At 45.2% G+C, this 12495-nt stretch overlaps 1 protein-coding gene across 1 annotated transcript in view; it reads left to right on the top strand.

Annotated features, from left to right (window-relative positions):
* cngb1a (cyclic nucleotide gated channel subunit beta 1a) overlaps positions 1 to 12462 on the top strand; it is a 45131-nt gene extending 32669 nt beyond the window's left edge. The window contains exons 25-34 of the mRNA XM_078162695.1: positions 79 to 143; positions 883 to 1005; positions 3641 to 3782; positions 3938 to 4097; positions 5312 to 5409; positions 5564 to 5647; positions 5750 to 5868; positions 7772 to 7918; positions 9384 to 9573; positions 11436 to 12462. Coding sequence (XP_078018821.1) covers positions 79 to 143; positions 883 to 1005; positions 3641 to 3782; positions 3938 to 4097; positions 5312 to 5409; positions 5564 to 5647; positions 5750 to 5868; positions 7772 to 7918; positions 9384 to 9573; positions 11436 to 11645 — 1338 coding nt within the window. The 3' untranslated portion in view covers positions 11646 to 12462. The remainder of the gene's footprint in view (positions 1 to 78; positions 144 to 882; positions 1006 to 3640; positions 3783 to 3937; positions 4098 to 5311; positions 5410 to 5563; positions 5648 to 5749; positions 5869 to 7771; positions 7919 to 9383; positions 9574 to 11435) is intronic.
* The last annotated feature ends 33 nt before the right edge of the window (positions 12463 to 12495 follow it).

Below are 12495 nucleotides of genomic sequence, written 5' to 3'. Positions count from 1 at the left end.
AGGATGAGTTTTATCTTCCTGCTGATGTTCACATTGAGCGTTGAAGATAAAAACCACTGACTGTGTCTCTCCTCTCAGTACATGGTGTTCTCTGAGTTCAACGACAGAATGGAGGCTGTGATGAAGAAGGCGTACATCTACAGGTGAGAACAGTTTCATCACAGAGACGCGTTATTTATCACAACAACAGATGGACAACAAACAAACTACCAACCGCCCTCTGGTTGGTGCAGGTGTTCGGACACGTGTTTGTAGCGCCTCATAAAACAGGAAACATCTGATGTGAAAATTAACAGGTAACTGTTGAAATATTAATCCTCTGCGTGGCCCTTCTCTGCTGGTTTTTTGAGTAATGTATTCACACCAAACGCGACGCAATTACTCGCACAGGTTTGAACTCTACAGTATTTTGTGTTGACTCTCTTCATACATGCGTGAAATCGCTGAATCGATGAATGAACTTCTGCTGGTACGTCCTCAGCATCATACTTCCATGGAGGATCTCAGTGCTGATTGGAAGTTCAGATTTTCAGATTTCAGATGAAAGAATTTTCAGATGTCAGTTTTCTTCGCCAAAATTTTGCCTTACATTGGAGTTTTATTGACAGGCTGTGGTTGGTACCACTCCATTCATTAGGTCTTCTTATTTCATACAGTTTCACCTGATACCAGTATCTTCACTCTAGCATAAAAACTCAGCCCGTTACAGCCTCTTAAAGACAGGAACGTCGGCCCTGTTTGTCTCAGAGGCAAAGTGGCCCCAGAATTGATCCCTGAAGAACCCCACATGTAATTATTTTAGTGCATGTGTTAGTGTGAATTCATTTCATTTAATCTTCCACTTGTATATTTGTTGTTGTTGATGTTGTTCTTGTGTGTTAGGGTGATCCGAACCTCCACCTACCTGCTGTACTCTCTGCACATCAACGCCTGTCTCTTTTACTGGGGCTCAGACTACGAAGGACTCGGATCCACCAAGTGGGTTTACAATGGAAAAGGCAACGCGTAAGTCTGTGATGCTTTGGCTCCAAATTACACTGTTAATACACGTCAGTACTGATCTGGGATCTGTGTTTGTTTAGAAGTGACAGAAACAGAAATGTTCCACTTTTAAGAAGTCAGACAGATGGAGGATGGTGGAGTTAAAGAGGGCGGTGGAGTTGCAGGTGTCCTGTGGAGTTCTGACCACTATAGCGCCATGTTAGTGAATGCTAATGTTTTTATGAGTCAGTCACATAGACTCTATAAAATCAAGAACGTAGCCACTGTGGCATCACTCATTGGTTTGTCACCATACTGGAATTTTTAATTTCGGTACAACATCTTTAGACTATTGATACTCGTACTCGTCTCGTACTCGTCGTCCTCCGCTTATCCGGGTCTGGGTTGCGGGGGCAGCAGCCTCAGCAAAGAAGCCCAGACAGTCCTCTCCCCAGCCACTTCCGTCAGCTCTTCCGCGGGAACCCCAAGGCGTTCCCAGGCCAGCCGGGTGATGTAGTTCCTCCAGCGTGTTCTGGGGCGGCCCCGAGGTCTCCTCCCGGTTGGACACGCCTGAAACACCTCCCAAGGGAGGCGTCCAGAAGGCATCCTTACCAGATGCCCGAACCACCTCAACTGGCTCCTCTTGATGTGGAGGAGCAGCGGCTCTACTCCGAGTCCCTCCCCGATGTCTGAGCTCCTCACCCTATCTCTAAGGCTGAGCCCAGACACCCTGCAGAGGAAACTCATTTCGGCTGCTTGTACTCGCGATCTCATTCTTTCGGTCACTACCCAGAGCTCATGACCAGCTCATGAAAATGGGGACCACCACAGTGCCTCTGCCACTCCAGAGGCACTGCCCCCGATGTCCACGCAATGTTGCAGAGGCGTGTCAGCCAGGACAGCCCTACAACATCCAGAGCCTTGAGATATCCAGGACGAATCTCATCCACCCCCGGGGCTCCGCCGCCTTGGAGTTGTTTCACTACCTCGGCAACTTCTGCCCCAACCATTTTTAATATGACGGGAAAAACTGGCACTGAAGGTAATCAATCAAAATTAATTATTTTGTATGTGTATGACCAAAGTGAGAGCTGTATCTGAATACTCAGCATAAAGTCAAACACATTCTAGACTCCACCAGGGTTGTCCCTTGTCACCGATCCTGTTTGTGATTTTCATGGACAGGTTCTTGAGGTGCAGCCGGGGGAGAAAGGGGTCTGGTTTGGTGACCTCAGAATTGCTCTTTGCTCTGCTTTTTGCTGATGATGTGGTTCTGTTGGCTTCATCACACCGTGACCTCCAACATGACCTGGGGCAGTTTGAGTGTGAAGCCGTCGGGATGAGAGTCAGCACCTCCAAATCTGAGGTCATGGTTCCCTGCTGGAAACAGGTGGATTGTTCCCTCTGGGTTGGGACAGAGTTACTGCATCAAGAGAAGGAGTTCACGTATCTCGGTGTCTTGTTCATGAGTGAGGGGAGAATGGAGCGTGAGATGGATCGGTGGTTTGGTGCGCAGCGTGATGTGGGCACTAAGCCACTCCTTCGTGGTTCAGAGGGAGCTGAGCCAGAAGGCAAAGCTTTCGATTTCCTGGTCCATCTCCGTCCCAACCCTCACCTATGGTCATGAGCTCTGGGTAGTGACTGAAAGAATGAGGTCACAGATACAAGCGTCTGAAATGAGTTTCCTCTGTAGGGTGTCTGGGCTCAGCCTTAGAGATAGGGGGAGGAGTCAGACATCTGGAGGGAGCTCGGAGTAGAGCCGCTGCTCCTTCATGTTGAGGTGGTTCAACATCTGATCAGGATCCTCCTGGTTCAACTCGTAGGAGGCCCCGGGGCAGAGCCCCGGAAACTGTCGCTGAGGAGAGGGATGTCTGGGGAACTTTGCTTGGACTGCTGAAACTGGATGACCATAGGTGAGGGTTGGGACGGAGATGGACCAGGAAATCAAAAGCTTTGCCTTCTGGCTCAGCTCCCTCTGAACCACGAAGGAGTGGCTTAGTGCCCACATCACTGCAGACACTGCACCAAACCATCAATCCATCTCATGCTCCACTCTGACCTCACTTGTAAACAAGACCTCGATATACTTGAACTTATTCTCTTGAGGCAGTAACTCTCTCCCAGGGGAACAATCCACCGTTCTCCAGCAGAGAACCATGACAATGACGACTTTTCTTTTCTCGATCAGTAGCAGAGAACAGCAGGATGACTGAAGGGAACAATAACATGAGCACAGAGCTAGAAAGCAGCTATGTGTATAAATCTGTGCTTAAGTGTCTCTTAAAGAGATTAAACGGTTCATTTTGTGAAAACATGAAAAGTATTAGAAAGTAAAATTAGCGAGTTACTGATTTTTATTAATTTCCAGAAACAAAATTCACGTATCTGTAAGTTTGGTGATTAGAATGTTTTTGTCTGTTGACATGTTCCTTTATGAGCCGATAACATTTTTCTGTTTCTGCAACACATCCTGTCAAAGCCACCGTATCAAGCCAAAAACAAGACATGTTTACTGGAGAGTTTATGGTTTGAACAAACATGATTTTCAGCTGAGTGCAGCGATGTGATGTTACTTTAAATAAACACTGTGAGAAGAATTTCTTTGTGTACATTTATACATTTATACATTTCACGTTCAGTTTTTGTTTCTCTCCTGCAGTTATATCCGCTGTTACTATTTTGCCGTGAAGACGCTGATCACCATCGGAGGGCTGCCGGACCCCACCACTGTCTTTGAGATCTGCTTCCAGCTCATTAACTACTTTGTTGGCGTCTTTGCGTTCTCCATCATGATCGGTCAGGTCAGTTAATCATTTTTAATTTCTGGGTGCTGTTTATAATAATAATTAACATTAAAAAGTTCTTTACAGTAAATCAAGGATTAAAAACAATGAAAGAAGATAAAGGTCTGATTCTTTGAGCGCTAACGAATGTGACTGTGATCGTTTGGTCTCAGATGAGAGACGTGTTCGGAGCTGCGACGGCCGGTGAGAACTACTACCGAGCCTGCATGGACAGCACCATCAAGTACATGACCTCCTACAACATCCCGCGAGAGGTCCAGAACCGCATCAAGACCTGGTACGACTACACCTGGAAGAGCCAGGGCATGCTGGGTAAGCAAACCAGACAGTAAGACGTGTGGATAACAGAGACGTGACGACGCAAGAGCCAAAGATTTGGTTTGGTCAGTGATGGTACTTTTAACAAACGTCGACTCCAGACACACTCTGATAGTAGAAAATTCATTTTCAAATTTAAAACATGTGAAAACAGATAAGATTAAAGGCTCATTCCAGAAACTGGAAACAGAATGCTGGATATTCAATATTAACATTTCTGCGTATTTTATTTAAGGTTATGTCAGAAAGTAAATCAGGAGGTTTTTCTTTGGCGTAAATTGCATAATCCTCTGTGAGCTACAGACCTTAACACAACATTTCCTCAGGAAACAGTTTATAAGATCACTTTTGAAAATTAACTGGTGCGTGTAATATATAACAAATTAACGCCACATGAAAGTGTCGTCACGTTATTTACTAAACTTTAAGTTATGTACCTCATGTAAAGTGAGGTAGGCTATGTTTATAAGGAACTTACAGGAAGATACATAAGTAAACTTTGTCCCTGAATGTCTCGTGTTTAGTTCAGGTACATTCATTTTTCATTTTCATTTATTCATTTATTGAATTGGGACAATGCACATTAATCAACACTAATGCAATAAACATCGATGTAAATGCGCCAGACTTAGCACAAATGCTAAATTTAAAATGAGACAAACATCCATGAAGAGTTGATAACTGTCTGAGTCAAGAATATTAAACTTTTTTAAAATATTACAATAATGAAAATGAGGAGGTTTCCTATCCAAACATTTAACTGCCTTCTTGAAGAGAGACTTGATGGGTTTTAATGTACATTCTGTTGTGTGTGTCCAAGCTGTAAAACAATAATTTATGTGTGAAAATATCATGGCATGCATATAGACTTTAGCTGTCTAGAGGAGGTCTTATATGACGGAATCTTGACAGGTTGAATTTGATGATAACGTGCTTTAAATGCTAAAATTGTGTCAAAAACCACTCCAAGATATTTGAACTCTTCCTCTGCATCAAGGCTCTCTCCATTGACCACTACAGAGGGTTGGTCGCCCTCTGCTGACTGACGGGAGAAAAACATACATACAGTCTTTTTAGTGCTGAGCTGCAAACAAGATTCTTTAAGCCTGTGAAATGCAGGTGCCAATGCTGCTGATAATACTGCAGCAGCTTCTTGCTTTGTTTTTGCATGGACATATATTCAGAGCATTGTGGTGTTTTCTCTGCAGATGAACAGGAGCTGCTGGTGCAACTTCCTGCCAAGATGAGGCTCGACATCGCTGTGGACGTCAACTACTCCATCGTCAGTAAAGTCGCCCTGTTTCAGGTCAGAAGACAAAAATAGATGCTGTGTTTTTTACTGTGAGACACGCTGAGAGACAAACTGAGAGATTCTGTTTGATGTGGAGACAGACACAAAAAACAAAACTGATATTTGAAGTTGTGTGTGTGTGTTTCTGTGTGTCTGTGTGTGTGTTCAGGGCTGTGACCGACAGATGGTGTTCGACATGCTGACGAGGCTCAAATCTGTGGTGTACCTGCCCGGAGACTTTGTCTGTAAAAAGGTGAACACGCACCTGTGTGAACTGTTTCTGAGCGCTGAGGCAGCAGATGTGTGTGTGTGTGTGTGTGTGTGTGTTGACCTGCTCTGTGTGTGTGTGTTGCAGGGGGAGATCGGCAGGGAGATGTACATCATTAAACAGGGGGAGGTTCAGGTGGTGGGCGGTCCCGACCTGCAGACGGTGTTCGTCACCATCAGAGCCGGCTCGGTGTTCGGAGAGATCAGGTCAGAGCTACTTCCTGTCATCCTATTAACTCACTTACAGTCAGTATGTGGGGCGGCCTGGTGGTCTTAGGTCCTCTCGGTTCACTGTGGGACGTCTGTGTGGACGGACGGACAAGGGAAACATTCGTTAAATGTCATGAAGTTCCACTGGTGACTCTGAGAGATGATGTCCTGCACAAACACACAGTTTACTTCCTGTCAGAACAATGTGTTAGAAGAGTTCTTCACACTTTTATCACACTCCTGTAACGGAGTCAGACTCATGATGGGCACGTAAAAAAAAACAGGATCAAAATCGACGCAGCAGAATCAATCAAACTCCACACCTCCAGATTTTTTAACTTTTCAAACTTGTTGTCTTCAACTGACGCTGACTCGAGTGACATCACTTGCGGACATATAGCAGACGTCACACAGCTTCTGTGGAGACACTGAAGGTGCAGCAAAACTCTCCAACACCTGTAAACACACAACCTTTACAGCAGGGGTGGACGATACCACAAAATCTGTTTAAGATTCAATACAAAGTAATGGTATGACCGCAGCTTTTAATTGTTGCCAGGCAACCACCCGCCAAAACTACTTACTTCTTTCTCAGTAATCAGTGTGTAGCTGCTGCCATGTTGAGGCAGAGGGTGCTGTCTGTAGCTCTGGTTGAGGGTGAGAGGCTGTCAGCAGATAAACAGAGATCTGTGTGGGTACATGAGACCCTAAAAAAGAGGCTGGATCATGGGGAGTACCACCAGTTGGTCCAGGAGCTTCTCCTCCATCATGGACGCTTACAGGCAGATTTTAGGACGACTCAGGGGCAGTTTGACAACCTGCTGTCTATCACCAGGCCGTATAGCTCTGGGTATCCAGCAACCACTACCACCAGTTTCTCCTCCACTGTTTACCAACTGTTAACTTGTCGTGACCACCACAGAAGCCCCGCCTCTCAGATCATCTGATTAGACAATGGGAAAAAGCTTTGATGACGTGAGGCGCTTTTCTGCTCTGAGTTGAAGCTTTTTCAACTCGGAGGAGTTCAGAATGCTCTGGCAAAATCGCCAGACACCTAGAGCGCAGACACACGAGGCGTGTAGCAGCATAAAAACAGCGGCGAAACACTTAATTCTCATTGAAAACTATTAAAAAAAACGCCTCCAGCTGCTAAGATGCTTATGCTGCGTTCATTTTGTACTCGGAGGTCGGAGGTCGGTAGTGGGAATGACGTCACCTCAGAGTTGACAACAATTTTTGCATTCTAGTTGACAACAGTGGACAAGTCAGAAAAAACATGGACGCCCGCAAGAAAGCCTTTGTTGCCCTCACACTTTCAGAGTATAGACAGCTTCAGAACCATCATGCACTCCAACTGATGAACGCCGCAGATGAGGCTGACCTGATGTGAAACAAATAAGATAAAATTGCTATAAACAGTACTTTAGCAGAGTGTTTACTCACTGTGTATGTGACCGGCAGCCATCTTGAATTCATAAGTTGGGGTTGATGCGGTTGCTCCGAGTTTCAGAGTTGGAAATCTGATCTCAGGGTGCGTTTGAGTTTAAACTTCCAACTGGGAACTGGGAATTTCCGACCTCCGAGTACAAAACGAACACACCATAAGTGTGTGTGTGATTGGGGCTGTACTTTAGGAATGTGGATATGCTAACTTGTTTGATTTAATGAACGTGACTTTTTCTCTGAGGATGAACTCTTTCTCCGCCAGCACGACTGCAGACTTTTACTTTCTCCAGCTCTGAAAATATTTCCAGTCAGAGAATAAAGTCTACCTTCATCAGTAAATCTAAAAACTACACGTTCCTGACTGTAAAAAAAACAGGTGATGACTTGTGTGATTAATTTAAAGCAGGTTGACACACTGACGTCTGACGGCTCTTTCCTTTCTGTGATTGGTCAGTTTGCTGGCGGGAGGCGGAGGGAATCGACGTACAGCTAACGTGAAGGCGCACGGATTCGCCAACCTCTTCATCCTGGATAAGAAGGACCTGGCAGAGATCTTGGTGCACTACCCCGAGTCCCAGAAACTCCTCCGCAAGAAGGCCAAGTAAGACTCAGTCCTGTCCCTGAAATATTGCCTGGACAACTTAAGAACAAATCGTCAGCAACAGCACCTGAGGAAGAATACACTCATTAAGTTCACTGAGTTCATTAAAACAAACAGAGTTCCCTTCAGAAGAGATGAATTCACACACTGACACAGACGCGAGCTGTTAATGAGTCGGAGGACAGGTTACTCAGAGTCAGACTCTTATGATCAAAACACATAAATTAAAGGGTTGTTAGCAGACATCAGGGGGCAGCAGCTGACAGCAGAGAGCGGGTTTGTTGGTGTCATGAAAAACACGGTAGCACTGCAATATATTAAACAGAGTTAAAAATATATAAATATTTTTAACATCATGTACAATATTACTTTTCAACATCACCATCATTTGTCAATGTAGTGCTAAATCTTTTGTCAAAATCAAAGTCACGTGCACACTTGTCTGATCAGTGGTTTGAATCTTGAAGCCTGGTGACCGACATCTGGACACGTGGTGATTAAAGCAGCCGGAAGCTTCAGGATGTTTCTCCACCTGCTGTCGTACCTGTGCATTAAACACAGGATCATCAGTCTGAAGTTTAACACTCAGTGACCTGACAGAACAAACAAAGCATCTCACTGCAGCTCGACAACACCAGCAGATAAAGAGCAGAGACTCTGCAGCAGCAGCAGCAGCAGCAGCAGCAGCCTTAGAGGAAGATTAGAGCTTCTCTGAGGTATTTAGTACTTCCTGTCTAGACGAGCCAGTTAATTAAATTGGCCGCAGCGTGCACGTGAGGCTCTGCAGTGGGCGTGCCTGTTGAACCTGTGTTCCTGCTGGTGTTTCCCTGCAGCTGATGAAACAGTCCAGTTTGTGTTAACAAACATGACCTGACGTGTGTGAGGCGTTCGCTGCAGAATGGGAGGAAGTCCACCGGAGTCAGGAGGGTGTTGTTCATGACAAGTGAAACTGATGGTCACATTAACAACAGCTCTTATGTGAAACAGACAGTAGAAGCTGCAAAGAAACAGCAGAGATCATTAATGTGGAATTATGACTTTTAAGCATAAGTCAATAAATCAGAAGCCCACCTGCTGCCTGCTCTACCCTCCTTCTGTCTCCGTCACGTTCCTCCCGTCTGTTCCGTCTCATCTGTCCTGGACAGGATTAGACTCGGCTCTATAATCTGCTCACTCAGGTCAGCGTGCTCTGTGGGGCAGACGGTGAAGGAATGGGGTCAGATGGTCGGAGCGATCCTCCTGCTGGGCTTCATGCTCTCAGCTGATCTGCTCAGTCAGATCATGGTGCTGCAGCAGGCTGGATGGGGGTGCTGCAGGTGGTGGTGAGGGTTTGAAATGTGCCGTCGTTTGTCTGTTTTATCTGAGCAGCTGTTTGTGTAGAAACGTCTTTATAGAAAGTGTTGAATGTTGCTGAGCTCCAGTGTTTTGTGTGACTGTGTGACTGTGTGACTGTGTGTGTTTGTAGGACGATGCTGACGAAGGATAAGAAGCCAGATGAGAAGGCAGCAGGTAAAGAGGCGGTGCAGGTGATCCCGCCCCGACCGGACACCCCTGAGATGTTCAAGGCAGCGCTGAAGGTGACGGAGCAGGTGGGAATAGAGGGCGTCTTCTCCAAACTGAAGACAAGCTACAAACCGTCTGAGAGCTCAGCAGAGGTGAGACTCATTCAGCTTCTGTTTACCTGGTTTCATGCTGCTCCGCTAACCGCCTGCAGGGGGCAGCAACGTGCAGAGAGACAGTCATGTGTCAGGAAACAGCAACAAAGAGGGAGAACATGGACGTGTTTCTGTTTCACTGTGTTTAAAGGTTCTGTATGTGACTGTTATCAGTGACACCTCCTCTGTCAGCGTCCTGTTGATCAGCCTCCGTTAGCATCGACCAAAACACTGACGAACACGAGTGACTTAGATTGACTGTCATCATGTTTAAAATAAATTACAGTCATATTTAGAGTATGTAATGTTCCTATATTTCATTTGGACCAGTGGCTCCCTGATTTGAACCAGCTTACTGTTAATAATTACTTAAGTAGTCGACAGTACAAAGCGTGTGTGAGTAGCTAAAATACAGCTAGCTGGCTAACATTAGCTCAGGTTACAGTTAGCTTGTTAGCTGCGGCAGCATCGCTCTTGACTAAAAGGCACTTTGTACTGTTCATCTATTGTTGGCTAAACCGATATAATGTTTGTTAGAATACATCAGTTAATATCATGGATCATGTTAGCCCGGGGAAGTAATTTAGCGAGCTAGCCAACTGACACATTTAGCTTAATACAGAGCGTACTCAAATTATTAATTTTTAATTTTTTAAATTATTAATACAAAAGGATCAGATTTTAGACACAAAGTACATTCACACTGCAGAGTACAGGAAATGAAAATGCAGCGTACAACTGGCGGTTTACACTTCTCACCCTCAACGGTCGCCATCTTTGTTACGTAGCAAACTTCTCAGCTCTTGACATGGCAGCTGGAGACAACAAGGGAGTTACATGTGTGTTTGCACTAAGCACCAAAACTGCTGTTGAATTAAAGCCGTCAGTGATGTTTGTTGAGTCTGTGGTGATTTGGCACCATGGACAATAATGTGAGCGCTAACGTTAGCATGCTAGCTAACGTTTCAGGAAATACTGGGGAAAGAACAAAATGATGAAGGAAAAGAAGAGCAGAGGAAAGAACGGAAGAAGGAAGGACAAGAAGGGTAGAACAGAAGAAAGAGAGGAAGGATGGAGGAAAGGTAGAGCGGAAGAAAGATGAAAAGAGAAATGAGAAAGGAAGGAAGGATGTAAAAGAAGGAAAAATGAGAATGAAGGAAGATGGAAAGGAAGAACAAAAGAAAGAAAAGAGGAAAGAAAGAAAGGAAGGAAGGAAGAAATAAGGATGGAAAAGGGAAGAAAGGAAGGAGGAAATGTAGAACAGGTGGAAGGACAAAAGATGAGAAAGGAAGGAAGGATGTAAAAGAAGGAAAAGAGGAGAAAAGAAAGAGGAAATATTGGGGAAACAACAAAAGGAAAACCAGAAGAAAGAAAGGAGGACAGTAAGGAAGCAAGGAAAGGAACAAAAGAAAGACAGGAAGAAGGGAAGGTGGAAAGAAAGACAAATGAGAAAGGATGGAAACAAGGAGAAAACAAAGAGGAAATATTGAGAGGAGAACAAAAGGAAGAAGAAAAGGAAGAGCAGGAGAAAGAAAGGGAGGAGAGGAGAGGAAAGGAAGGAGGAAAGGTAGAATGGCAGAAAGGTGGAAAGAAAGAAATGAAATAGGAAGGAGGGATGTGAAGGAAGAAAAAAGGAGAAAAGAAATGAAATATTGGGGAAAGAACAAAAGGAAGAAGAAAAGAGGAAACAGAAGAAAGAAAGGAGGAAAGTGTGTAAGGAAGGAAGGAAGGAAGGACAGGAAAGGTAGGATAGAAGAAAGGAAAGATTGAAGGAAGGAGGACAGAAAGATAAAAGAAATTAAGGAAAGAATAAAGAAAGACAGATTGATCCTCTCCTCTTGTCGTCTCCTCCTCCCTCCCAGGTTCTTCCCTCCATCTCTCCGGTGCCCCCTCCCTCTCCGATGCACCGCCGCTCTCCGGTCCCTCTCACCGCGGTTCAGGACGATGATGACACCGTGTCGGAGACGGCCGACAGTTCGGTGATCATCAGGATGACGCCGCGACCACAGGGGGAGGAGGTGCTGACCGTGGAGGTGGCGCCTGGGGACGGAGAGGAGGAGAAGAAGGAGTGAGGAGACAGGAAGCTGTCGTCCTCTCAGGATTCAGTCAGCTTCCCAGAATGCCTTTCAGCAGCCTCCGCAGAAGAGACGTGGGTTTCAGGTGGAGGTGGAGAGAAACACGACGGACCCCAGAGCATCATGGTCCCTGTCCTCCTCCTGCCAGCTCTGTTTCTTCTTCTCTGGTGGATTCTCCACACGTCCTCGTCCTCCTGGTGTTAGACACATTTTAAATCTGTGCAGAAGAAGAACTCTGAGAACAGTCACACACATGATGTCATCTCAATATATTCAAATGTTCCTCCTCTCTGGGTGCTTCTCATTCGCTTTTTACTTGTCTCCTTGTTTCCTTCGCTTGTTTCTTTTCCTCATGTCCCTCTGAAGGCCGTGAGGACGGACGCAGGAGGAAACAGGAAGTAGTGACCTGAGACGTCAGCTGTCAGTCGGCTTTAACTCGTCTGTGATGAACTGTACTGCAGATATTTAGAGAGGATAAACTGCTGCTGTAAAGTTATCGTACGACACGTAGATCCAGTCAGACGATCTGATTGGTTAACTAGACATTGAGAGCGTGCTCAGATCAGCGTGAACGCAGCTGAATATAAAACCAGTCGGATGGTTTCGTTGTTGAATTTGATTAAAATCATCTTTAATGAAAATCATATCTGGTGTCGTTAGATCGCTGTTAGCCGACCTGATGTTAAAGAACAGACCACAGAGGAAATGTTTTTAAAAGCTAAACGCAGACGGATAGAGACTGAAGCAGAATATTTTGATAGACAAATTAATTTTGGAAATGATTACAAAGATCTTTTTTCAATAAATTTTGACCTCTGACTTCAACCTGTTCTGGAGTTACCTGTTA

This window comes from Epinephelus lanceolatus, chromosome 2, assembly GCF_041903045.1.
Source record: "Epinephelus lanceolatus isolate andai-2023 chromosome 2, ASM4190304v1, whole genome shotgun sequence".
Taxonomy (NCBI): Eukaryota; Metazoa; Chordata; class Actinopteri; order Perciformes; family Serranidae; genus Epinephelus; species Epinephelus lanceolatus.
The sequence above is the reverse complement of the archived record's forward strand: the minus strand, read 5'-3'. Positions and strand labels throughout refer to the sequence as shown.